The following is a 25,501-nucleotide window of genomic DNA, read 5'->3' as shown; positions in this document are numbered from 1 at the left end:
CCCTCGGAGCCCGCCGGGCAGATGCCGTAGGGATATGAAACTGCCTGGCAGACGGTGGTAAAATATCCCGCCGAAACGTAATTCCCCTTCCTGCAACAAAATCAGTGAAGGGGAAATCCTTCGCGATCCGCGCCAGGCTTAAAAAAAAAAAAAAAAAAAAAAAAAAAAAAGAGAGAGAAAGAAAAAAGGCTGCTGTTGGCAGGGCCCTCCAGCACGGCGGGGCCGGGGCCGCGGGGCCGTTGCCCTGCCCGGACCCGAGCAGCGGCCGCGGGGCCCGCCCGGCGCACTCGGCGCATGCAGGAGGCGGCGGGGGACGCGATGGCGGCGGCGCTGCGGGCGGCCAAGAGGGCGCTGCGGGGGGAGCTGCGGCAGCGCCTGCGGGCGCTCGGCCCCGCCGAGAAGCAGCGCCAGTCCCGCCTGCTCGGGCTCAAGGTGGGTGCGGACGCGGCCCCGAGAGCAGCGCCCGGCACGGCGCGGGGAACGCGGCCGGGACTTTCCAGGCCCCGCCTGCAGCGCGAAACCGTGACTCAGGGCGCCCGCCGGGGCCCTGCCGCCGAGCGGGGGGTGGGCTCCGCCTCGGAGCCTGCCCCTCGGAGCCTGCCCCTCGTCCCTCCTCGGCACTGCCGGGGACTGGGGCTGGTGGCGCCGCTGTGTCAGGGACTGCCGGGAGCAGCGCCGGTCACCGGGCTCGGGGGGAGGTGGGGACACATAAGGCGTGGAGTGCTGGGGACACTTCACCCACGGGATTGTGGGGCACATCACGTGCGAGGTGGTGGGGACACATCGTCCACGGGGTGTTGGGGACACATGACCCGTGGGTGTTGGGGATGCTGGGGGCAGACTGCCACTCACCCCAAGTGGGGCACCTCGGGGGTGGTGGTGGGTGTTTATCTCAGACGTTTCATATCACTTCACGTGGCTGCATGGCCGGCTCTGGCCGTACATACAAAAAAACTCAGCGACTGCCTGATTTGGCCTCTTGTTTTATGCGCTGTCATCTCCCTTCTGTATCTTACAGCAGTGTTTCTTCCGTGCAATTTTATTTCTAATATGGTTTTTACACTTTAAAAGATATCAAGCTGGGTTTGCCTAACTGGTATCCTACCACAGCGTGATGTGGGTATGTACTTTTGAAATGTCCTGTTTGTGTTTGGATTACACAGTTTTTATAGATATGTATTTTATCATTTTAATAAACACGATAAAATTTTATTTTGCAGTCACTGCATGTAATAGAGCACAGTCCTCATTTTTTTTTGCAGCACCAGTGAGTACTTCTGGATGATCTACATTTATATGGTTATTTTCCTGCCAGAGGATCTCAAATCACTTTATAGACTTCATTTACTACTAATCTGTAGCCACTTCATGAGTGGGATGTGTCACCACAGAAATGTTAGGTTGTAGGAAGTTTAACTGGAACTCACATAACCTTTTTTTTCATAGAGAATACTTTTTATAAATATGTATATATGACACGTCCTACGGTCATGATAATGCATTTTGGTAGTCATGCATCCTAGACTTAAATCTCTCAAATTTTAGCAAATACTGGCATCCTCTTGAGAAATGCAGAGTCCTCAGCCAACATTGTAAGCACCTAGCCCATGTAGTACTGAATTTTTAGGAACCCTCAGCCTTTGTCTGACTACTGCTGATAAATGCAGCACAGAGCACTCATTTCTGTTAGTGAGAGGACACTGGAAGATACAGCTTTTGTTTTGCTTAAAAGAAGCCGTCAGAAAATAGGACATAAATTGATGTTATCCTGCTGTTTTAATAATCTGACACAAATTGAAAATCCTGAGCTTGCATGAGACAGTGGCATTGTGCAAGGGGCAGACAGTAGAGTCAGCTTCCTTACAGGGGGGGTAATAGATCAGGCATGGAGAAGTTTTTGAGAAGGCTGAGAAAATATCTGGAATGATCTAAGGCCAAAAATGTAGCTTTGTAACGTTATATCAGTGCTTGCAGCTAATAAAAGTGAGCAGGTTATTTTATAACACCTGAGTAATATTTTTAGTAGTAAAATCTCGTTTCAAAATAGTCCTTATATTCCAAATGAAATAGCTTCACAGGCAGACCAAGTCACCAGTATTTAATTAGCTCCTGGATTATGATTCTTTTTTAATGTTTATGTTCATGATTAAAGTCGTGCTGTTTGCATACTCTGATTCTTCAAAAATTTCCATCAGCTAGTGAACAAAGGGCAGTACTACTTGTGAAGTGTGGAAATTTTTTCACTCTTCTCAGAAACTGCTCCGAGTCATAGTAGGAGCATATTCACAGTTCTCAGAACATCTGAAATTCTGTCTTCCTGCTCACATGTGGGTTTACATCTTCAACCTCATTTTTTTTCCTATACACAGCCTAATCAATGTGTTACTGGATATGTCAGAGCAGATGGGACCTGTGTTGTGCCCACAGCACACAGCCCCCCTCTGAAAGAGAGTTTGGGGTCTCAGTTTCTCTCTTCACCAAACCCATGAGAAGTTTTAGCTCTGGAGGCCCTCAACAGTGTGAATCACAGCCATTTGCTGGAGTCTGAAGTTTTACTAAATAGTCCAGTTTTTCAAACAAAAGCTGCCATGGAAATTCTGTTCTTTAAGAGCTTAATCTCTTGGTTGGAAAAATCCATGTGTTGGGCTGGGCAGATACAAAAAGAAGTAAAATATGGGTTTGAATTGTTAAGATGTTTCTATGACCAAGGAACATAGAAATTACACATCACTGTAATTTGGTCTGAAGTGTTTCTTTTTTTTTTCCCCTTGAAAAATTATATTTATCTCCTGACTGATTCACCTGGGCTTTAAGTGCTCTGTTGGAAAGAAAGAAAGAAAGAAAAAAAAAGTAGTGAGAATCATGTCTTGACTCTGATATGGGCACTTATATCTCAAAACAAGGCCAGGGCAAAGGCTAAAGCTCAGATCAAGTTACCCTGGCGTCATCCAAACACACAGCACAGGATTTGCTGCTCTCTGTTCTGTAGATACTAGAGAGTTTCTCAATTGTCTGATGTTTTTGACAGATTTTTGTAAGTGTGTAGAATAAGAATAAATCACATTTCAATGAGAAAGGACACATTTGTATTTGTTTTGTCCAAATGTAAGTAACAAAATATATAAGGTACTAAAGAACAAGAAGACAAGCTTTTAAAAGCTTCTTTTCAAATTTTAATGTGGAATTCAGTCTGGAATGGGCAGAGACATAGTGAGGTATGAGTCTGCTAACACTTTTTCACCATATAAGCGTTTTTTATTTTCCCTCCTCTATTCAGTCTTTTATAAGCCCAGCACAATCTCATGAAAAGCAAAAAATGGCAAGGCCATCTTTCCTTCAAGCTCTGAAAAATGTGCAGTAATAAGATCACCCATTAGAAGCGGGTGATGTTTAAAGTCATATATCTAAACTTGCTGGAGGGAAGACATTCAGGTTAACAAAAGAAAGAGGGGCCAGGTCTTGGAAGACTTTGTGCTCTGCAGTCATCTGCTCTGATGCTAATTTTCTTTTGAGTTATTATCATTGATGTGCTTCTTATTCTACCTAGGCCTGGATGAGAGATGGGCATGTAAAAAGGATGGAAGAAAAGGAATGTTAAAACCTCTCTTCTTGCATAAGCTGGCAGTTCTGACCCGCTGTATCTTTCTCCAGTGATGTTGGGCATTTGAGGATGTCTGTACTGTATGGCACAGATATTTAGGGCATCAGGAGGTTGTCTGCCTATTTTGATTTTGTTAGTGGTAGAAATGTTGGAGTAGGAAATAAAGCCAGTTTATTCTGTTTATGATGCATCAAATTTTGTATCTCTACTCTTTTCAATTGATATTTTGCTCCAGTTTTGTGTTAAATTTAAGTAAATTGATCTTTTCAAAAACTTTTTATAAACTGATTGCATCAATTTCCCATGTAGGTGATTGGCCATCCCAAGTACCAAGAATCCAAAAGAATTGCAATCTTCCTGAGCATGCCAGATGAAGTCCAGACAGAAGAAATAATTAAGGACATTTTTAAGCAAGGCAAAGAGTGTTTCATCCCCCGTTACAAGCCTCAGAGCAATCACATGGACATGCTGAAGTTATCATCAGCTGAAGACATTTCTTCGCTTGCTTTGACATCCTGGAATATTCTTCAGCCCGGTGATGATGACAGTACAAGAGAGGAAGCTCTTGCTGGAGGTGAGTATTTTCTTCCTGCATTGTGGGGTTTTTGAGCAGGAGCCTGGAGGCTCCTGATAGCAAGAGTGAAATGTTACACTTTGATTTTATACATTGTAGAGAGATGCTCCTTTCTCTTGCCCATTTTTCTCTACCCTGTGCCACCCCTGTGACATGCCAGCAGGGCAGGGGCAAGACTGCACTAATCCAGCTGAAAGAAGACTCAGCCCTCCAGATAAATCATTGTGCTCTGATTCATGGACATCCTCAGCACAGTCTCAGCAAGCATAACATGGAGGCTCATAAAGGAGACGGGCTTGCTGGGGGCTGCCACTGAAAGTCATGGGGTTCACAGGTTTAGGATTCACTCTGAGAACTTTAGTTTGTGCTGCCTGAAAGTCTGGGGACTTTTCAGGTGATGCCTGAAGACTGACATAAGAATTTTCTGAAATCTTTGATCCTGCCAATAGTATTGCATGGATGAATCACAGTGCTGATATGAAGCCTGCCCATGCAGAACAGCTCTCTGGGCTGAGACCTTAGACTTAAAATAAAAGGAGTTTCTTGTAGGCATGGATAAATATTGCAAAGTCTTTTCCATCATTATTCTCTCACATTTTTATTTTGATCTTATAATGCTGTCTCAGATACTGGATTCTTCATAGAGTTGAAAAGTTACAAGTTCATTTAGATCAAACTTGTGTTATGTGTGTTTTAATCCCCAAATAACCTCTCTTTCTTAATGTAAAATTCCCCAACTCCTACAAATCTGTAAACAAACTTACTTTTTCTGTGTTTACATTCATTATTTTCATTCTTTTTGTAAACACTTTAATATCTTCCTGAAATATCTACAGAAACGTTTAATCTTACTAATGGAAAACTCATGCTGAACTTGTGCTTGAAACCTGAGTCTGGGAAAATCTTCTCTAGATGGAAATTCTCCGTTCAGGCAGCTTCCACCCCTCACAGACTTACCAGCTTATAATGCTTGATAAAGGATCATAACATTTCTGTGACTCTATTTGATTGAACTTGGGCTTCTATTTGCTTTGGGATGCCAATGTACTTTCCCAGAACACTTCACTGTGTTTGTTTCATTTTTATTTTCAATCATTTCCTCTTTCCTAATTCAGAATCCTTTTTGTGTCTACATTTTAGCTAGCAAGGGATTTCACTGCTTCATATAGTGCTTCATACATCTTCTTTACATTTCATATTTAGCACAGTTACTTGTTTTCCTGAGTTTTGTCAGTAAATTGTGTATATTGGTGGGATTTAAGGGCTTTTGAAGGTACCTGAGCTTAGTTCAGGCACTCAGGACAAGCTTTTGTACTACTGATGAGCTGCTGTTAATTAAATCCAACAAGTCTGTTGCAGAGATCACAGAGTAAACACACAGTTTTAGATATGATATGAGTGAGGACTTGTGAGTGTAGAGTGCACTGAGATGTACCTGGATGCCAGGCAGTGAAGGTGGGGGAAGGCAGGAACACGTTTTGGTACCTGGCTAGTTCTGGACCTGCTGCTTCCTTCTCTGCACCAGAGTATGGTTATGGGCAGAGAGCAATGCCAAAAGAGCTACTGCAGTCTACAGAGAGATGCCAAGAGACCAGTTGTAAAAACTGGTGTACATCCATGTCAGACTTGTTCTGCCTAAAACTCAATTTTAGTCTGTTTGTACTGTTTGTACAGTAATCTTGGAATAATGCCATTTGGATTGGAAGTCAGTCCTTGGAGAGTGTTGGTAGATTGGAGAGAAAAAGTTTAGGGTTTTTACACAGTTGCATATTCAGACACACACTCCTAATTTGTCCACACAGAAACACATGCTTCATCTCAATATGTCTTTAAATTCCTTTTGCTGGTGTGGGTTTCTTTTTGTGTCAGTTATTATCTTTTTAAACTTTGTTACATTTGCAGGAATGCAAATTGCCTTGCTGCTACATCCATCCTCTATTGTTGGAATTATGCATGGATGACACATTTATCTCAGTGATGATATCAAATACGGTGGTGATCTGAGGCGTTTACAGTGTTATAAGGAGATAACATGGTGTTACATTAGTAATGTTCCCATTGCTGGCATAAGTTGCTATGTAATTTCCAAGAAATACCCTGCAGGTACATAAATAAGTCATGTCATTTCTGAGTGTATTCATTTTGCATGGCAAAAAGCTTAAATTCACACTGTCCTTAAAAGTTCAGGCATGGTTACTGTGGAGAATAACTCACATATAAGACTAGGTATAATTTTTGCATGGAGTTTCCCAGTCTTTTGTGGCACTCACAGGCAGTGTTGAATAGACACGAACCGCTCCTTTTGGAGATGATCCTTTTTCTGTTGGACCAGGGTTTACCTGTTTTCATCTTGGCAGTACATGTTGGCATAAACAGAGATCACTGCAGTTTTGTAGCACAAAGCCTGTGATCTTCTCTACTATTTGTGGGTGACTAATTGGCATATGAAAAGTTGCTTTCTTTAGGCTAAACGGACACCATAACAGAAAGAACAAAGGTGAAAGAAGTTCAGATATTTTTGGAATAGGGCTGTGTGTAGGTGCATGACTTGGTTAATTTCCAGGTATACCTGCTGAAAGACTTAAACAACTTCAGGAGTATACCAGAAGTACATTTTCTTCATAGGTACCAATTCCCATTTGTATCTTTGCCCATCAGGAGTAGAAATGTGCACTGGTATCGGGTTTTGCCCAAGGTAATAGTGCTGATGAAAGTTCAGGCAGGTTGCAGTACTTGTTTACAGAAGTGTAGATACCTTGCACAACTTTGGAAGGAGTAGATCAGATAAAACCATGCTCCCTGTTTGCTTTTTATCACTACTCCTACAGAAATTTCAAGAACACTTCCCCAGCAGCTCCAGTTTCAGTGTGGTTTAGGGAGGCGGTGTGATTCATCGAGCTGGACATGGGCTTCCTCATTTGTAATGTTATTTATTATTACTTAAGCCTGCTCTGAGAACTATGGGTGAAAAGCTAAGCTAACTCCTCTGAAAAAGAGATTATTCTTATTGGGACACAAAAAAAAATAAAAAAAAGATTGGGTTGAGTATCTTTATCTGGTAAAATTCTTGGAGATGGCTTTTTTGAAGGGAGGCAGGTAGCCAACTTTGGACTGGAAGGCTTGAACCTGAGCAAATATTGTACTTAAATGTTTGTAACTAAATGAACTGCTGACTAGTAGTTGGAACTGTACAATAAATGATAGACAACTTTTCAAACATTCACCTGGGTTATGGAGAGAGGGGGTTTGGCCTAGATATTTTTCTTGGCCAAAAAATGAAGTGTTTTTTGAATCTATGGCTCTGAATCTGCTTACTCTAATGGATTGGGACGTGCTTTTCTAAGAAATGCAAGAAATGAGATTATGTGTACAAACTTAATTCAGTTGCTTAATCTCTTGTCAATTCTGCCCTGCTCTCCAAGTACATTTTACACTGGCCTTGTCCATTGGATCTGGACTCATTCATAGATGAACCCAGATACAATGCTCTGGGCAATGAACACTACTGGCTATTAATGAATGCTGCTAATGAGTATCTGCTCAATCATTTTTTTTCTCTCAGGTTATAAGCTGCATTATATGCCTCTTTACTGTGCATTATTCAAACCTTGGGTTGCAGATGGAGATCTACATTTCTGTATGGGCTCTTCATCACTACAGTGTTCAGTGACTTAAAGATATTAAGTAGTATTTGCTGATGGAGAAGCAGCAGAGGCTTGGGATCCCGGTTCCAGCCTGAGTTGTGCAGAGGAGCTGCTGGCAGACTTGTCTCCACCTTGGGCTAGCCCTCCTTTTCCAAGCTATAATTTCTCAGCCACCATAATGTCCCTTTCCATCTCTTTGCTCTTTGCTCGGCCTCTCTGAATCTCCTTCTCCTTCTCTGGCCTTTCTAACCATATTCTCCACTTCCTTCTGCTCTCACTCCCAGCCTCTGATTTCAGGGGCAGTGGGGCCAATGTAAATAGCTTGTCCCTGCCAAAAGGGAGGAGATCATGTGCTTTGTTTTCTTTCACTTTGCTTCCAGACATACAAGATTCCGCATCCCAGTTTACTCATTTCCTTCCCCACTGTACTGGCTTCTTTCTTTTTTTCATTGGCTTAAAAAAATTTCTCTGTTTAATGGTACTTTTTGTACTAAACAGTACAAAAGACATAGTTTGGTGATTGTTTCTTTTGGGCAGTGCATGATTAAATAAGCTGTTGCCCTTTCTCCTCCTCTTGCTCCCTACCCCTCATCTCCTGTGCCAGCACAGATGGCTCTGCAGCCACGGTGGGAGCTATACTGGGAAACTAATCTTGGTTAGAAGTAACCCAGCACCAGTAGAAGTTTTTTCTTCTCTCTGACGGGGCCACCACACAGAGTTGGACTGATGCAACTAAAGGGCTGGTAGGAAGCTGATGATGAGGGGTTGTGTAAATAGGTGTTGTGCCAAAAAAAGTCTCAGTGAAACTTCAGTCATCATTTCCTTCCATGTTTCGGTTCCCAGTCTTGCCCCAGTCAGCAGAACTAGGAGAAGCCACTGAAATGAAAGTCCTTTGGAGTCCTGGCAGCTGGAGCAGGGCTGGCAGGAGAAGCTGAGCCTGCAGCTCCAGGTGCTCTGTCTTTGTTCCAACTCTGACTTAGGGAATTTTCCCTCCTTCTGTTTTCAGGCTATTCCTGCCTCTCTGTGGTAAGCTGCATCATGTTCCTGCTCTGATGCAGAGTGTTTTCCTCCTTTCCCCCACCCTGTTTTTGTTTGGAACTTTGTAACCCAGATGAGTGGATCTGGTTTACCATGTGGCCAGATCAGTGCCAGGTGTGTGGGGAGGGAATGAGTAGCCAGGATGGAGAGAACATCCCCTGTGGCACAGGCTCCCAGAGAGAGCTGTGGGGCCACCCTGGCAGCTGTGACTCCAGCAGTGGTACAGAGAAGATGGCCCCAGAACTCACCCTGACACATCTCTCCTAAGCCCATGCAAATGGCAGGTTTTCAAACATTTACAACACTGCATCAGCCTGGCTCAAATGGATTTGCACGGGGCTAAAGCCACATCATCATCACAGAGGGTACCAAGTTCTTGCCACAGGGCATGGAGCAACAGAGCTTTGGAAACCAGTGAACCATTTTGGCAGAAATAAAACAAACATAACCCCCCTGCCCACGCCTCAGTTTGGCATAAATACCTAAGATGGAAAATGTCAGCACTTGACAATATAGCATCTTATATGTAATGGGGAATGCTGAATAATCTGCTACTACTCTACAACAGCATAATGTATTTTTGCTCCCAGAAAGGAATATATTAACTTAAGTTGTATTTTGTAATTAGTTTCGAGACTTCTGGCATTTTCAGCACTGGAAGCTTTGGTAGCCTATTGATCATGGTATTTGTGTTCTACCTTGAAGATAATTAGTGAAATATTAACTAGATAATCCGTGCTCTGAGAGTATATTTATTATTAATAATAAGGAAAGCTCCGAATTTGAAGCAAAGTGAGGAGATGTTAACATATGTCTAGCAGCAACTTCTTGCAGCTTCATTTTCACATAACCTTTTGAATGTTGGCTTTTAAGGTTAGAGTAGTTTTATCTTTCTGCCCTTTTAACTTCCAGAACACTTTGAGGCTTGCTGTAGCATAAATTACAACATGCTGGTAGCAGAAACAGACAGGGACAGCTTACCTGCGTGGTTGTACTTGGTTTATAGGGGCTGTTTATGATGGGAAATGTGATCTTCTTGCAAGGAAAATGCTGGGTACCTCTAGGTTACAGTTCTAAACAACCTCAAGTACTTTGAAACTATTCCTGAGTGATCATTAACCCTATCTGAAACTTTGCTGTTGGGATTTGCCCTGCAGAAACATTTTTGTCTGAAGAAACTCTTTTTCACCTGTCTTTAAACTCCTGCTATTTATTCATACATTCAAAGAGTCTACATTTGCTGCGAGGACTGATGGCCTTGTGATGCCATTAGTATTCTTAGTTATTCCAAATTTTAGCACAGTTCTTCAGAAATGTGACTGAAGTGGTGGCAACACAGTCTTAAGAGCAATAGGTTTAACTTAGAACTGCAGAATAAAATGTGATGTGAAAAAAAGATAATGGGTTGCCCCCTCCTGCCTCAAAAAATGTACCAGAAGTGAGAGGGCTTTGAAATATGAGGAACATTAAAGTTTAGAAATAAAAAACATTGTGAGGAGAAAATGCTGTGGCTTAAAGCACAGGGAGGGTCTAATACACTTCTTCAGCTGCATTAAACGTTGTGTAGCTGTCCATGAAGACATAATGGGACCATACAAAATGATGCTAATCATTCAAAAAAAATACGTTGAGTAAATAATGCTCAGAGGTAACTGACTATTTAAATGAGCTCTATGCAGGTTGGAATGTATCTGGAATAAGTGGATATGTGAAAAGCAGAGATGTTAAATATAACTACATAGGAACCACCCCCCCCTAAAAAATACCCCAAACAAGATTGTAAAGTGATTGAAGGTACTATTAGATTTTCTTTTCCTCTGGGAGACTTGATTAAAACTTACAGTACAAAATATGTCAAGGGATAGATTATAATTTAAAATCTTTTTACACTGGTCGTAAAAAAAGAAAAACCTGAGAGCATGGCACGAAACAAAATTGAAAATCAAGGCTTAGCTCCTAATGTAATTTATTTTTTAATGAAATGATTTAAAGTTTGGAATGAACTTCTGTTTGGAGACAATGAGCCGTAGTATTTTGATATGCATAAGGAGAACAAATTCAGTGCAAGTGAAGCATTAACATTCTGGTGATGAATCTTCTTGTGGAGAGAGGATGTTTCCCCTCACAGTGCAGGATCAGAGCACTGGACATTCAGTACAGCATCCTGTGTTTTACAGGAGTCAGGAAATCTTACAACTTGTAGCTGTGTAGCAATAACTGAAATTTCTTCCTACCTTTGCAGCTGCAGTCCCCAGCTTATCCCTTTAAAAACAGGTTCTGGTTTCTCTTTCCAGCAGGCATTTGGAGCGTTCCTCTAAGCATCTAATTTTATTTGTATTAAGCCCTTGGCTCTGCTGCCTTCTGACAGCTGTGAGTTGTACTGGTTAGTTAGTTGTAATGTGAAATATTATGTTCCTTATTATGTTAATATTACATTATGTTCCTGCGATGTGTGAAATATTATGTTCCTTGTATTCATTTTAAATTTACTGCTTTCAGTTCAAGTGATACTTCATTCTTCCATGATGAAAACTAAATAAGGATATTTGATTTACTTTCTTTTTATTATTCATTGTTTAGTTACACCTGTAGTATATCTATTATATTTTTTGCCTATCAAACTTTGACTGTTTTCTTATTCTCATATAGAAGTTTTTCTAGATCTGTAAGAGTTCCAGCCACTGGTCTTTCAACCTTTACAATCTCTTTGATGTTATTTTGGAAAAAAAGATGCCTGAGAGAAAATTTTAAGTCCAAGTGAAGAAACATTGTGAAATACATGTAGTGGCACTGGAGATGTTAATTATTCCTGTATATACCCTAACACTGCCTTTTACATCAGATCACTTGCTGGTTTCCACACAGATATCCCACAATGATGCATCATTACAAAAATGCCTGTTCCAGTATTAAAGATCCATTAAATAGTTTTCTATTATTCTATCTAGCTTGTTCCTTAGCAGGTAGAGGTAGGAGAGTACTCGCTTGGAAATAAAACATTTCAGGTGACAGCAAGTTTCCCTCAGGGTTTTTCTGCATCCCAGCCTACAGCTGAAAGATGTGAGAGTCCATCCCAGTGCTGGGATTACTCTTTCCTGGAGCTTGTCTCAGCCCTTCCCCTAGTCTGCATCAGCATCCAAAACTCTCTGAAACAGCTTAATAATCAACATTCAATTTACTAGGTGAAGACAGACACTTTTAGCTGAGTTCCTCTCAGTGCTTCTGTCCAGAAACAGGTGCAACATGATGACAAAGAGACTCTTTTTTTGATAGGCTTTTGAAAAAATGCTCTGAAATGCAAAAATTCACGTATTTATGTGACATCACTTTGTAATGCTTTTTGGTGTCCTTATGTCCTGAATTTCCTTCGTATAGACTAAACTGTTAACACTGTGTGGTTTAATTGTAATGCCAATTGTAATCGTATCCTGCAGTGAACTTGGAGGGCTGAGAGCTCTGGAGCCGTATGGCTGTTTGATTTCATGAAGTTTATTAAGGCTTTAAAAGAGTGCTTTTCCTTTGAGTCATCTTAAGTGTCATCCATATTTGCCTTCTTGCAGAAAACTCAGCAAAACAACTAAAAAGGTTAATTCTACTGTAATCAGTTAAAGTTTGAAGAGAAGTGAAAGCCACATGAGCAAGGGCCTCGAATTCACTGCAAGTGACTCTCGAGGGCTTTGTTTCAAAGAGGGCTAATTTTGCTCCAATGAGTGTGAACAGTAGCACTGTCATTTTCTTCATATTGTTTCCTAGAGACAAGAGTCTTTAAAAGGCAGATAAGAGGTGAGATTCATTTCTGGAGTGTGGCAGGAGTCTGTACAACAACTCATACAGGGGAAATGCCAACATGCAAGTTTCTTTGGCTGCGGTAATTAATCCAAAAAGACTTTTCTGTCTCCCTTTATTCTCATCTTTGGAAAGGAAGAGCCAGCACCAAGCTTATCTCAGTGTCTTTGTGCACATAATCTGGAGAACAGGAGAGGAAGCTTTTTCCTGCTGCTCCACCTCTGTAGGGAATGTGGATTGAAGATGTGGTTTGATGAGACAGCTGAGCCCTACTCGCAGCTGGCTGGTGCCAGGAGGCATAGTCCTGCTGCCTTTTTCTTGTGCCCAACTCTATGCTCCCTTGATCTTCTCAGCCTTGGTACCATCTCTGGTACTCTCTGCTGAGCAGATTCAGCTCATGAATCTGGCAGAAAATTGCAACTTTTTTTTCTTTCTTTCTTTTTCTTAGGGTTGGTGTTCTGCCAGCTTAGTGGGCTATTAAATCAGGTCAGCACTTTTCCAGCTACAAAAGATTTATCTTTCTGGCACAGTTAATCCCTGCTGTCTTTGCTGAGGTTCAAAATACCCTGTCATTTCCCCCCTGTGTTGGGAAATTCTTGGACTGTCCGAGAGCCACTCGCTTTCAGGGAGCAGGAGCCTCATGCTGCTGTTTCACGGTGTAAGGATAGCTCTTGGTCTTCGTGTTTGGCATCACACTGAAATCAGCTCCTGCTTGTGCTGGCTGTTGTACACGTGAGATGGCAGTGAGTTTTTGGGATGTAATTGAGGGCAAATTCCTGTCCAGGAGTGACAGGAAGCTCTTTGCCGGCAGGTGTCAGTATTCCATACATTTACTGTGGAGCAGTGGTGTCATTTCGGCTGTTTTCCTATAATTAAAATCTCATCCAGACATTGTACTCACACACACAGAATAACAAGAGCTTCAGCCTAATTTCCCCAAAAATTCAGGAGTTGGAGTGAGAGAGGTGAAGGATTCGAGGGAGAGTCAGGTTTTTTAAACTGTGCAAGCTTAAAAAGATAAAATCTTGTGGTGGCAGAAGCAGGATTTCTCGGTTATGATGTTAACATATTTGACGGTGACAGTGAAGGTGCCATCACCTCCAAACCAGCTGACTCTGCATATTCAATAAACCCTGCCTGCAAGAATGCCTGATGTTCCCATCGAGTGGTGTCACTCCTTACAGAATTCAGGTTTATGCACTGACTTAGAAGTTAATGTCTTACCCATTTATATTTCACAGGCAATTCTGTGTGTTTTACGATGGGCTGTCTGCTGAGTGAGTCAAAGGGTGTTGGAAATATTGATAGTGATGGATGAAGTATTGAAAAAAACCCTGAACGATTCACGTCTGTCATATTTAGACTTAAAAATGCCCAGACAGAAGCATGCAAAAGAGTGAAAAAATGAAGTAGTGCACATGCACGTGTATCCAGTGGGAGTATTTAAATGAGTGCTCAGATAAACACTATGGGAAGTATCGCTGACAAGATCTTAAAGAATTTCACATAAAAACCTGCAAAGATGCACAAAGATCCTTGTATTTTAGGCTGCAGCAGTATACCCACATAAACAGTTCTCGCATCAATGCCTTGTGAGTTTCTCTAAAGGAGCAGATTTGCAGTCAGTATTTGCTGATTTAACAAGATATGTTGATGCACTGTAAAGCAGCTCAAATGCCATTTGTCCTCTCTTTGGTATTGCTGCTTGGTACATCTTGTTTGAGAGTATTTTTGTAGTTTAAAATCACAGGAGAACCCAGGTGCAAGCCTTGGCAACTAAACATTTTTAGTTGCCCATGTTTTCCCAATCAGACCATGCTCACATATCTGAGTATCAGGAGCAGATAAGTCATTTTTCCCAGACTGATAACTGAGCAGTCTTAAGCTATTTTTCCCTTTACTCTGAATTTGCAAAACCAGACATTTTTGTAGGTGGCATTGAGTGATTTTGGTTTATTTACAGGGCTTACAGAGACTGGATGAATAATAGTGAAATAGAAAAGTACTTCTAAAATTTTCTTTTAGGTAGGTATTTAGTAAATTCTGAAAATGAGACTCTAGACTCATCTTACTGTAAGTTAAACCTTAGGGGAAATGACTGTGATGGTTACAGCCTCACACAGCCTTTCCACATTGTGAAACTGGGTAGAAACACAAGTCTTAGCCTTATACAGTATCTTCTCTGATGACACATTAAAGGATATTCATCTGTGGAGCAAGATAGGTTTGTTTGAGCAGGGCTGACGAACTACAGCTGATGCTGTGCAGTGCAGTTGACCTTTCAGTTGCATTGGCACTAAATTTGCAAGATTTTGGTTTAAATGAATTCAAAATATGAGACTGTTTGCTTGAGCACAGCTCAGTAGCACAGGAGCTGATCCAGCGGCTTTATTAGAGTGTTTCTCAGGTTTAATAACGGGCGAGTGGCTGCCACTCGTTGTTTTAAGCCTGTATGACTGATGGCTATCATGTAGCTTCTCAGGGAGAAGTATAAATATTTTATTATGCTCCAGTTCAGCAGGGCAAGTGTGAACCATGGAGACCAATGGAGACCAATGTTTCATGCTGACACAAAGCACTGACATGGATGAGTAGACAGATAAACGCTGAGTTGCTCAGTGCTTGTTTTGTAGATTCTGCTGATGGTTCTATTTTCTGCAAAATATTTTATTGAAGTAATAACAGAAGCTGTCTCTGTCATGCTAGTGGACCAAGTACCTGGGGCACCAGGATTGCAGAGGAGATACTGTGCTTGGCAGCTGTATGGATGAAAAAGGTGGGTTATGGGTGTGCATAGATGTGGGCAAAATGTTCTTTAAAAGACAGAAGGAGACAAAACCTTCCAAGTGCCCACAATGCCCATACACAAATAAGATGGGAAGTAAAGCAATTACCCCTGGTCTTACCAGCATTTCTCCCTGGAGGAGTTGAGGCCTGGAGTACCTCATGGTGTGTCCCATAGCAGGAGACCATGGATGGAGCTTATGGGATTTGGATGTGACACTTTGATTTTTGATTCCTGTGGTCTGGCTAGTGTGTACTGGATAAAAGTGACCATTTCTCTGTCTCCTTCCAAAGCAATAGATGTCTGTGAATAGTTAGAAAACAGCAAGTCCTGCTGAAATGATGTGGTCCTGCACAATTAAAGATCTTCACGCGGTGGAAACACCTGGAGGAAAAGCTACTGGCTGCGGTTTAAAATGAGCTGGTTTTTTAAATCTAACATGAAACATAACTTTTAGTCCTGTTAGGTAACTGTTTGGGATCATAAGGAAGCTACAGAGTGAGCACTAGAGGAGAGCTATAAGACAACAGTAAGGAGCTGTAAGACAAAAGAACTGTTTTTTCTCAAACTCATGTCAGTAACTCAGTATATATTTCATGCAGTTCCCAAGGTTGGTGCAGAGGGGAGTTAGGGGGCAATGCTGATTTAGAGCAACTGAAGATCTGATTCTTCATGTTGTAACTTGGGTTTCCAAGGAGATGAGAATTCACACTTAGCTTCTGATATTATATCATGTAAGCATACGAGTTTCCTTTCTTTTAAGGAATTGCATTTGCACTTTAGCAGACTGACTGGGGCAAAGGCAACCAATGCAGCTGTTTATGTCTGCAGTCCTCTGTGTTACTGAATGTGCATATCATTGGTTTTGAAGGAATGACTTTTTTCCAGATGTTTATCAGTTGCAGCAAAGGGTAATGTTTTTTTTCTCCTTGCTCATTTCATTGGGATTATAGCAGTATGTGTCTTCTCCAGGACTTTGTGGGCATGAGAACTTGTTTCCTCTAGAAGCAATCCCAGCCCTTCAGGAACCACGTGCCTCAATATGGTCTGGATTAGGCCTGTAGCAAACAGAGCTGGCATTTCCCTTTTTGACCTTATACCAAAAGACATGTTAGAGCAGATACGCTGTGCTCGAAACCAAGGGCAGGTTTTTTCCAAAGGGCAGAAGACTTTTTATCTGGAAGGAAATAGTAAGTGTTAGCAACCTCAGTAGCGGTGCTGGGGCCACCTGGGGCGTTCTAGGGAGAAGCCATAAAGGGGAAAGGATTTGTTTTGCTGCAGTATAAGTGAAATATTTACTTTCGTAGAGTTGTTTCTCCCAGATCTGATGATTAACCCAGACCACAGTGTTAGGTACAGTGTAAATACAGAACAAGATGATGATCTGTGCCCTGTAGAGTATGTGTTGAAAGCAAACACCTACCCAAAAGGTCTGACTATGCTGCTGCTGACAGTAATTAGTTACAGTAATGACTTTGTCAATAATTAGAACTTTCTGAGTTATTCCAATTCATTGACTCATACCCTGCATGTCAACAAGACTGATACTTGGATATCAAGATTGAGTGATTGAGTTTTTTCCTCTGTGCCAGGGTAGCAGATACAGAGGCAGCAGATGGTTATTGCACCCTTTCCATTCTGAAACGTAAAGTTTTCCTGCAAAAGGGTTTGTTGTTTTAATCCATTGTAGTCTTTGCTAGATCAGAAAAGGACCAAAGTAAGCTTTCATTCTTTGTAAATGAACAGCTCTCAGATGTTTTTCAGGTCCACAGAGGTTGTGCACAGACTGATCTGACATTGTTTATGCTGTGCATAGCAACATTAACACTCATTTCCCTTAAACAGAAGGCTGTTCTTGTCCTGGTTCTTCTGGCTGCATCTTGTGTAATTATTTACATCCAAGCAAAGCAGGGTGAGGCTCTGACGACCACGGCAGAGCAAGGTGTGTGTGCAACAAAACTAACCACTGAAAACTCCTTCTTCCCTGAGGTACCAGGCTGGGAGGATCAAGCCATCCTTGCTGCTGTGAGGAGCAGCAACAGTGGCGCATAGAGCTGATCACTGTTGACCTCTTGTAGGCTCGAGCTCAGGCAGTGTCTGTGTTGTGAGCATGGTTTTTATGAGCACATTGCCATTACCGGCACACAGGAGTTGCTGCAGCTCGGCCTCTGCCTCATCCTCTGTCAGCGCTTTTGAGGAGAGAATCAAAAGAGTCCTAGCTCCCACTTTGATGGGTCCCAGGCACTGTGCTGTGTCCACAAAGCAAGTGGCAGCAAGGGATGAGAAGGTGGGATGACAAAGTATTTCAGTTTCATCTTCCATTAGGACTGTCAAGCTGTGCAGGGGGAGATGAGTGACCCCACACAGCGGGTGGCGGTGGGCTCTTCTCCTTCGAACCTGGGAAGAGAGAGGCCATGCAGGCTGCTCCTTCAGAGGGCAGAACAAGTCCCCAGCAGTCTTTACATGACCTGTATCTGTGCAGTTTGACAGACTCTTCTATAATTAACCATTGTCAAGAACACTTCTGAAAATGCTGGCTGGCATTTCAAAATAGGAACATCAGATTAGGGAGAAGGAAGGTAATGAGGTGCAAGGAGAAAATCCTTCCCTGGGGAACAAATCAAATCTGATATCATCACGAAAGGTAATGAGAAATGCACTGCCAAACTGGGGAAGTTTACTGTGGATGCCTAGAGGAAATGAAACTGTGTATTCCTATTTAAAACACCGAGAGGGGATGCTGATGTTTTGGTCTGCTGGTTAAGTCAGGGGACGTGCAGTTTGCACACCTGCCTCTTGCATGTAGTTTTGCCACATGTTTCCTGAGTCCTTGGGCAAATCATTTCACTTCTATGTAACATAAGATATGTCTACCCTGATGTAAGCGAGTCAGTGCAGAGTGTGCCTTACAGCCACATGACAAGTTCAGAAGCTATGACAGCATCTACACTGCTAAATAACACAGGGCTAAGTGGCACAGATGAGTCCTGTCCACATTACACAGAATTTGGCCTCTCTTCTTTTTTGATCTCACATGATACCTCTGTGGCCCTAAGGCAATAATATTTTGTTTTAATCTTTTCTGCAGTTTGTAGTATTTTAATACTACCAGACCTTATGGCAGAGCATCACAGCAGTATTTTTGTAGCATCGGTTTGAGGATTTATGTTGCATATTCTGGCATGTGGCAGGAAAATCTGTGTCTGCGTCTGGAGGAGTAAAGCCAGGTTTGTTGGTGTGGGAGAACTGCACACTGTTGAAGGAAGCAGACCTGTACCCTTCTGTCTTTACAGCCTGTGGCAATCCTGTCCCCTGGAGCAGTCATGGGTGTCACCTGGGCCGGCAGTGCCAGACAGTGTGCTGACAATTAAAGTATTGACCACCTGTGATGCTGTAAATCAATTTGTTTTCTGGCCGTGCTGCATTTAGCAGTATAAGTGAAGCCTGTGTGGCCGTGTCAGCAGGTCTGTGTGACCACATTGATGGATAAGTCAGGGTATATTGTTTCACGCATGGTGCTCCACAGTTGAAGGACCTGTGGCCACTAGAGCTCATATCATAGATACAGTGAGTATTAGGTGGCTGTCATCGTAATTACTAACCTTACAGGTATACCCAGTAGCTTAAAGTGTGTCAGGAGCATGGATATTCTCTACATAGAAGCCGGAGCAAAACACTATTGCTTGAGACAGTGTTTTTCAGCCTTTAGCAATTTCCAAACCAAATGCAAGTTTTCCAGGAGAAGCACAGATTACCTATAGCAAAACCCTCTTGACTGTGGATGTGCTTTCCTGGGCTTCTGGCATGTGGTCACAGGACCCTTGGGGATCCAAGAACCACCACAGACACATGGGAGACAGTGGACATTACAAAGAGAGGGCCAGAAGTAGGTGGTGAATGTGAGACTTTCTTAGTGTGTTTTAGGAGGTGCTAAAACCTGGTGCCATGTTTGATGCCCAAGTATCTGCTCTGTGTTCTCAGGGACAAGGATGCCATTTCACACAGCAGTCTGTGGGAGCAAGGGGAGTTGGATGTGAGGACAGAGCAAGCCTGCAGGGCATCCTGAGTGTCACCCAGTAGTCCTACAGGGCTGGAAGAGCTTGGGAGCATGAGGACCCTGTGCCAAGAGGGTCAAGATGTTCTTACCCTCATCTGCCATCCTGTTGATGTACCCTCACTGCTGATAGCAATCTTATGTGTCTGCAATCTTGGTCTCATCTGAGTGTCACCTCTCTGCTCTTCCCCCACGCTGCCACAGCTACAGTAAGAGGTTTTATTGCTCCCCAAGTTATGTGGCCTGGAAGCATTTACTACATGCAGCTCTATGCCATTCATTCTAGATCCTGATGCAGGACTTGGGGCCAATGCTGCTTGGGTTAGGGCCTTGGGCTTGGGCTTGCCCTTGGGCTCCTTGCAGAGTTAGCTGTGTCATTTTTGTCCCAACAGTCTTGCTTGGCATTTTACTTAATCTTGTGCAGTGTGAGTTGCATGGATGTCAGACAGCATGTTGCGAGTCAGAGCAAGGCAGTCAGTATCTCAGTGCTCCAATAGGAGAAAAATATAAGGGTAACCATTACAGTATTTGCAGCATAATTTTTCATATTGAGATTTGCACAAGCTTGTTGGAGTTATTCAGCATAAAAGCCCCATGATTATAGAGGAGCCAACTCATTAGAAGAGCCTGTGTTTCTCCAGAGAACCCAGAAGAAAGCACAGTGCTTTAATGCATCTGAATTTGCTGGAGAGTGTCTGGTGCTATCAGTTAAACTCCATAGAAAATATATTTCTTTCTTTTACTGTTTTTGCAATTTCCCTCTTCCCTTAGTGTTTCCTGTGACTTGTCTTCTTGCTGTCTGGAACACAAATGTAAGGAGAAGTGGCACCTTTTTACCATGCAGATTTGCCCCCAGTGTCCATTCTTCCTGCCACCAGTAGTGACTGCAAATGTTTCCTGCTTTTTGTCATGAGAGGCATCTGGAGTGAAAACAGCTAAAAAAGATCATAAGGCAGAGTGTGTTTCGTTCTGTGCATCCTTAGTGTTTGGTACTTACTGGTTTCTGGGCCACCTGAATACCTACACAAGGCTGATGTGAGACAGATTATGGAGAGGATAAGTAAGAGTAGGAGTAGGAAGAGTAGGAGTAACTTGGGGAGGATTTGACCTGCAGAATCTATTACTGGTCTTGCTAATGGGGAGATATCAGCTGGTTTCTAGGTCCTAGTCCATAGGCCTGACAAGTGACAAAGAGAAATTTTTAACTTGCAAACTGAGGAGATGTGACATGGTACGTCCAACATGATGTACGAGGTGATACCATGAAAATGGCCTCTTTTCAGGGAGGCCATACTTCTGCCTTCAGGCTTCTTTTTCTCTTTGCCATTTGGCATTTCACTCATTTTACTGCCCCATGACTCAAAAGTTGACTGTAGCGTGGTGAAACACTCAGGCTCCTCTTTGTTTCTACCAGTATTATTCTGTGGTCTGGCCTTTGGCTAATTCCGTCCTCTCACTCCTCTGACCTCCTTGTTTCTTGACTGTATGATGCTGGATTTGCAAGATGGATGTTCTCTAAGCATTTCACACTGTGTTGCCTTGCATATTTTATATCAATGTTCTAATTAAGTCATCAGTTCATGATGGATGAGTGTTCATGTCACTGACTCTTCTCTGAACAATGAAGAGTGGAAGGAAATCTCCAGGAGCCTGGGAAGTGTGTGCAATGGAGTTGGTCTTATGGGAACTGTTAACATGCTCTTCCAGGCTGAGTTTGGAGTTGATACATGATCTCAGATGGGATTCCCTGGCAACTGAAAAACTGCTCAGCTCTGGCTTTTTCAGTACATGCTCCCACACATCTTGAATGGTGAGCATCATTCCTTGGCTAGATCTAGTGAGAGCAGCTCAGTCCAAAATAGCAGGAAAGTAGGTTTGGACATATAAAAAGCAGAAAAGTACCTCAGGTGAAAGAGCAGAAGCTGGTCACAGAAAAGCTGCTCAAGGCTAAGTACTGTTCCTCTAAGAAGGCAGAAGCAGTGGACTGAGACACAGTATTTGCTTTCTTTCCAGACTCGTGTCAGCTGTCTTTTAGTCTGTGCTGGCTTTCCACTCCCTGCCCTTCTCTCCTTAAGTGTCTGTCTGCTTCAGCAGCAAGAAGTAAAAGACTTCCTTTGCATTGTGAAACTAGTAAGTGGGACATTCCTGGGTTCAGCAGTCAGCACCAAGCCAGCCAAGCTCATTTGTTTAGGGGGTGTCCTTGCAAGACTTCTCACACTGAGTGTACAAGCCTTGCATAAGTGATGGGGATCTGCACACTGGCAGCCTCCATGCCTGGTGGTCACTCAACGTGGCAGATGGTTTCCTTTGCCTTGGCAGTGCTGTGAATCAGCTCCTGAAACCAGTGTGCAGCCCAGTGTAAATTGTAGCTCCCTGGCGTGGTGCCGATCCATTCATAGGCCATGAACAAAGCAAGGTGATCAGCAGCTCATGCAGCTTGTTCCAATTTTTTAACTCATTCTGAGTTCCAATCAAGTGCAATCTCACAAGACTCTCGGGGAGCCCACACATCCCTCCAGAAGGAGGGATATTCAGGGCAGGCAAACAGAATGTGTGTGTGCTGTGCTGGAACAACAGTGAAAGTTGCTGAAAGCCAAGGAATAAAGTCCTTTGGGAGAAAAGGAACCTGACATCACAAAGAGACAAGCCTTCAAACCTTCATCTTGATGTAAGAGGGCAAATACCCACTTTCAGAATATATTGTGTTAAAGGCTCTTTGGATTTGGGAGGTTGAGAGAATGTTCATGACATCTTACAATGGTGTCAAGATGTCTTCTCTCTCTCCTATATGTCTTCTTTTCATTCTTTTTTCCTTTTCTACTTTTGTGTCTGATATTGAAGTTGATTTGATTTTCTGATTCCTCCTGCATTTAATTTCCCTGAGTGCAGTCTCTGCCTGGATTTAGGGTCATAATCATTAGTATTTGGAAGTGTGGGGTTAAAATGATAAAATAAATTTGTTAAAATGTAGGAGTTTTTTTCTTCTAGCTTTTCAAGACCTAATTATTTTGCAGCTGATCTAGTATGAAATTGATAAGATGAAAATGTAAATTTACAGGTTTAGTATTCAAAGTATTTTTCATCTGATCAAAGAGAGGGAAGCATTTTGCAAAACACAAAGCTTCCGTTTTTGCAAATGTCTGAAGTTATGTGGTTGTAGTCAAGCCATCAGGAAATCCACAGGGTATCCACTAATGTTTATTTCATTTTTCTACAGGAGGTCTTGACCTTATCTTCATGCCAGGCCTTGGGTTTGACAAAAAAGGCAACAGATTGGGAAGAGGGAAAGGATATTATGATACCTATCTTGAAAGATGTATGAAACATCCCAGTGGAAAGCCTTACACGATTGCCTTGGCTTTTAGAGAACAGATTTGTGAATCAGTGCCTGTGACAGAAAATGATATTCCAATAGATGAAATCCTTTATGAAGACTGCTGAAAGTGTCTTGATACCAACCCACCTTCAGAGCAGCCAACCAAAGACATCATATCTATCAATCATGGGGTTTTTAATTGTCATATATGACTTTGGGAACAATAAAATACACTATTTGTGTTTGAAAAAAAAAACACTGTAAATATGATAATAGTAGTGAGGATTACATTGATTTGCTTCTAATTAGCAAATGCCTGGTGTGAATTCTTATTCTGGAATCTATAGAAACAAGAATGTGTGACTGTTAATACATAAGGGACCATTTCTTCTTATAATATTGTTGAGGTACAAGCTTCATGATACTTAACAGTTTTATTATTTTAGTTTAAAAGTTAAATGTCTACTAATGTCAGTTCTTGATCCATTCTGGAATTAGATACTTGTTATGGTAAAATTCTCAGTACTGAAATATTGTGTACATCCATGAGCAAAACAAGAAATTGCCAGATAAGTCCTAGAGTAAGCTGAAAAAAAAATGATGATTGGAAAAAAAGCGTAATTAATTTTGGTGTATACAATAATTTTGGCTGTTTACTTGCCTCCTTTTAGTTGTCTTAATATAAAGGGAGTATCTGTTATTAAAAAAAGGCTTATGTCCATAACTTTGGTATATGATTCTTTCTTTAACTAAATACAAGATTGTAATGTAGTCTAAAATGTGACCAATGAGTTCTCCCTCTGTAATGAAACAGCTCTTTCTTTTTTTGGTAAAATAATATTCAAAATTACTTTAAGTTCTCTAATTCTGTACATGGACCATTCATAATGTCCCAGAATACTGTGTGGACTTTGGGTGCTATGTTAAGTGATAAAGACATGCTAAGAGTTGCAGAGAGCAGGTTTTATGGACTGAATAAATTTTTGGGTGGAAGGTTGATTGTTCTCTGGTTCTCCAGACCATCATGGAAATCAGGAAGAAGATAGTGAGTTTTCTCTGCACACTGTCCTCGTAGCAATAGGACACAGTATTTCCAGTCAGGATCAATCAAACTGTCAGAATTTTGTGTTCCTTCCTTGGTGCAATTTCACCTTTTCTATGCATGTTTAACTCTTCCCTCAATCAATAAATCAGTGCATTTATTTTCACCAGACTACTCTGTGTCATCATTAAAAAATCCATGAATTCTCAAGGACCAGCAGCAGAGCGGAATGACCTTAAGACTTTGTGTTTTTGTGAGCAAAACCATGTGTATGGCACGTACAAACCTTTTCATCAGAATGCTTGTGTTCGGTTTGATTTCCATTTTGCTAATACAGTAACTAATTAAACCCTCTTGCTCTGGGGTGAGCATAAGCTTAACAACTGAGGTCTCTCCAGCCTGTGCTCCCTGGTGCTTTTCCATCCTGTGTTAAGCAAGGTCCATCTGGCTGAAGATCCTTTCAGTGTTTGCCTGCTGGGCATCCCACCAGTGTGTACAGGAAAGCTGCAGCCTGAGCAAGACAGCTGGTAGCAGCTTGCAGGATGGGCTGCTTAGTAAAATTATGGTGATCAGACTTGGGCTTCCATTGTTCCTTGTCAGACTGTTTCACTCCACCAAATGAAAGGTGGGTTCACTGGTGCACAAAAAGTTGGGCAAGCACAAGGTGAGGTGACAGTTGGGGTGCTGTTGGATACATTGGAGTGTCCTCCAGCTCCTTTCAGCTCTGAGTACTCCCAGCTGTGCTGCCTTACAGGAGACAGAGTCTTACCATTCCAGACCTCTGGGGAATAAATATAATGAGAAAATTGGAGGGTTTTTTTCCCCCCCAATCCCTGTCCTGGCAGTATTTTAATCCCTTCTTCATTTCTAAACTTCTGTTGTCATATGGAGAGCAGCAAAACAAAAAGCTGGGGCGGGTTTTGCATATGGCAGACCTGTTTTTGGGTTTGTCTCAAGGCTGTTTGAGTTCACCTACCACATTAGGCTCAGCACTGCCATATGGCATGGCCTGCCATCTACATCAACAAAGCCATGCTGAAGCCAGTGCTTGCCACAGCAGAAACCTGGATCCTGCATCTGATGGGTGTTTTAAGTGCATATATTAAGTCCAACACTTTACAGCCCTTTGGATCAGCTTTTGATCTTGCTGTCTGAGCTGTGATTTATTCATTACAATAAGGGCTACTTGGCTCGTAGGTGTTTCACTATGGATGATACCAGGTGAACCACTGTGTATGGAAAGGCCAGGATATGGGGAAGAGGCTTCAGAGCCAGCACTAACAGCTGTACAGAAACAAAGGGCTTAGAGAGAGACAAGGACTTGGTTTTGTTGTGTGAGAGTTCAAAATAGGAGGGGGGAAAGTAAAAAGCAAGAGCTTGGATGCAAAATACAGGCCCTCATCCAGCACAGCTGCAGATAGGCACCAAGCTTTGTCCTTGTGGGCTCACTGGAGTTGCTGAAACTAATTGGTATAGAAAAAGCAAGTGAGCTTTGAAGGCTTTCAGGACTTGGGGCAATGAGTGTCCACAAACTTCTTATGTCTCAGATCACTTTTCAATACATCATTGAGCCATTATCTCCTGCTTTCACTCCAAACTGCCCTTTTGGCTACATCTGCAGTGGGAAAGGATGAGGAGACTATTTAATGTACTGTATCATT

The 25,501-nt window shown here is 42.2% G+C and overlaps 1 protein-coding gene across 2 annotated transcripts; it reads left to right on the top strand.

Moving 5' to 3' along the window:
- Nucleotides 1-318: 318 nt before the first annotated feature.
- Nucleotides 319-24,006, top strand: LOC113947721 (5-formyltetrahydrofolate cyclo-ligase-like). Of its 2 annotated transcripts, none has more exons than XM_027644580.1 (3): nucleotides 319-432; nucleotides 3,911-4,175; nucleotides 22,700-24,006. In XM_027644580.1, exons 1-3 carry the CDS (start codon nucleotides 319-321, stop codon nucleotides 22,921-22,923), a joined length of 603 nt encoding a protein of 200 aa, XP_027500381.1. In that variant the 3' UTR covers nucleotides 22,924-24,006. The 2 variants fall into 2 exon arrangements, with proteins under 2 accessions (XP_027500381.1, XP_027500382.1); XM_027644581.1 differs by lacking the exon at nucleotides 319-432 and adding an exon at nucleotides 1,094-1,120.
- The last annotated feature ends 1,495 nt before the right edge of the window (nucleotides 24,007-25,501 follow it).

This window comes from Corapipo altera, unplaced genomic scaffold (genome assembly GCF_003945725.1).
Source record: "Corapipo altera isolate COAL_440 unplaced genomic scaffold, ASM394572v1 50, whole genome shotgun sequence".
Classification (NCBI taxonomy): domain Eukaryota; kingdom Metazoa; phylum Chordata; class Aves; order Passeriformes; family Pipridae; genus Corapipo; species Corapipo altera.
This window is presented reverse-complemented; position numbering and strand designations above follow the sequence as displayed.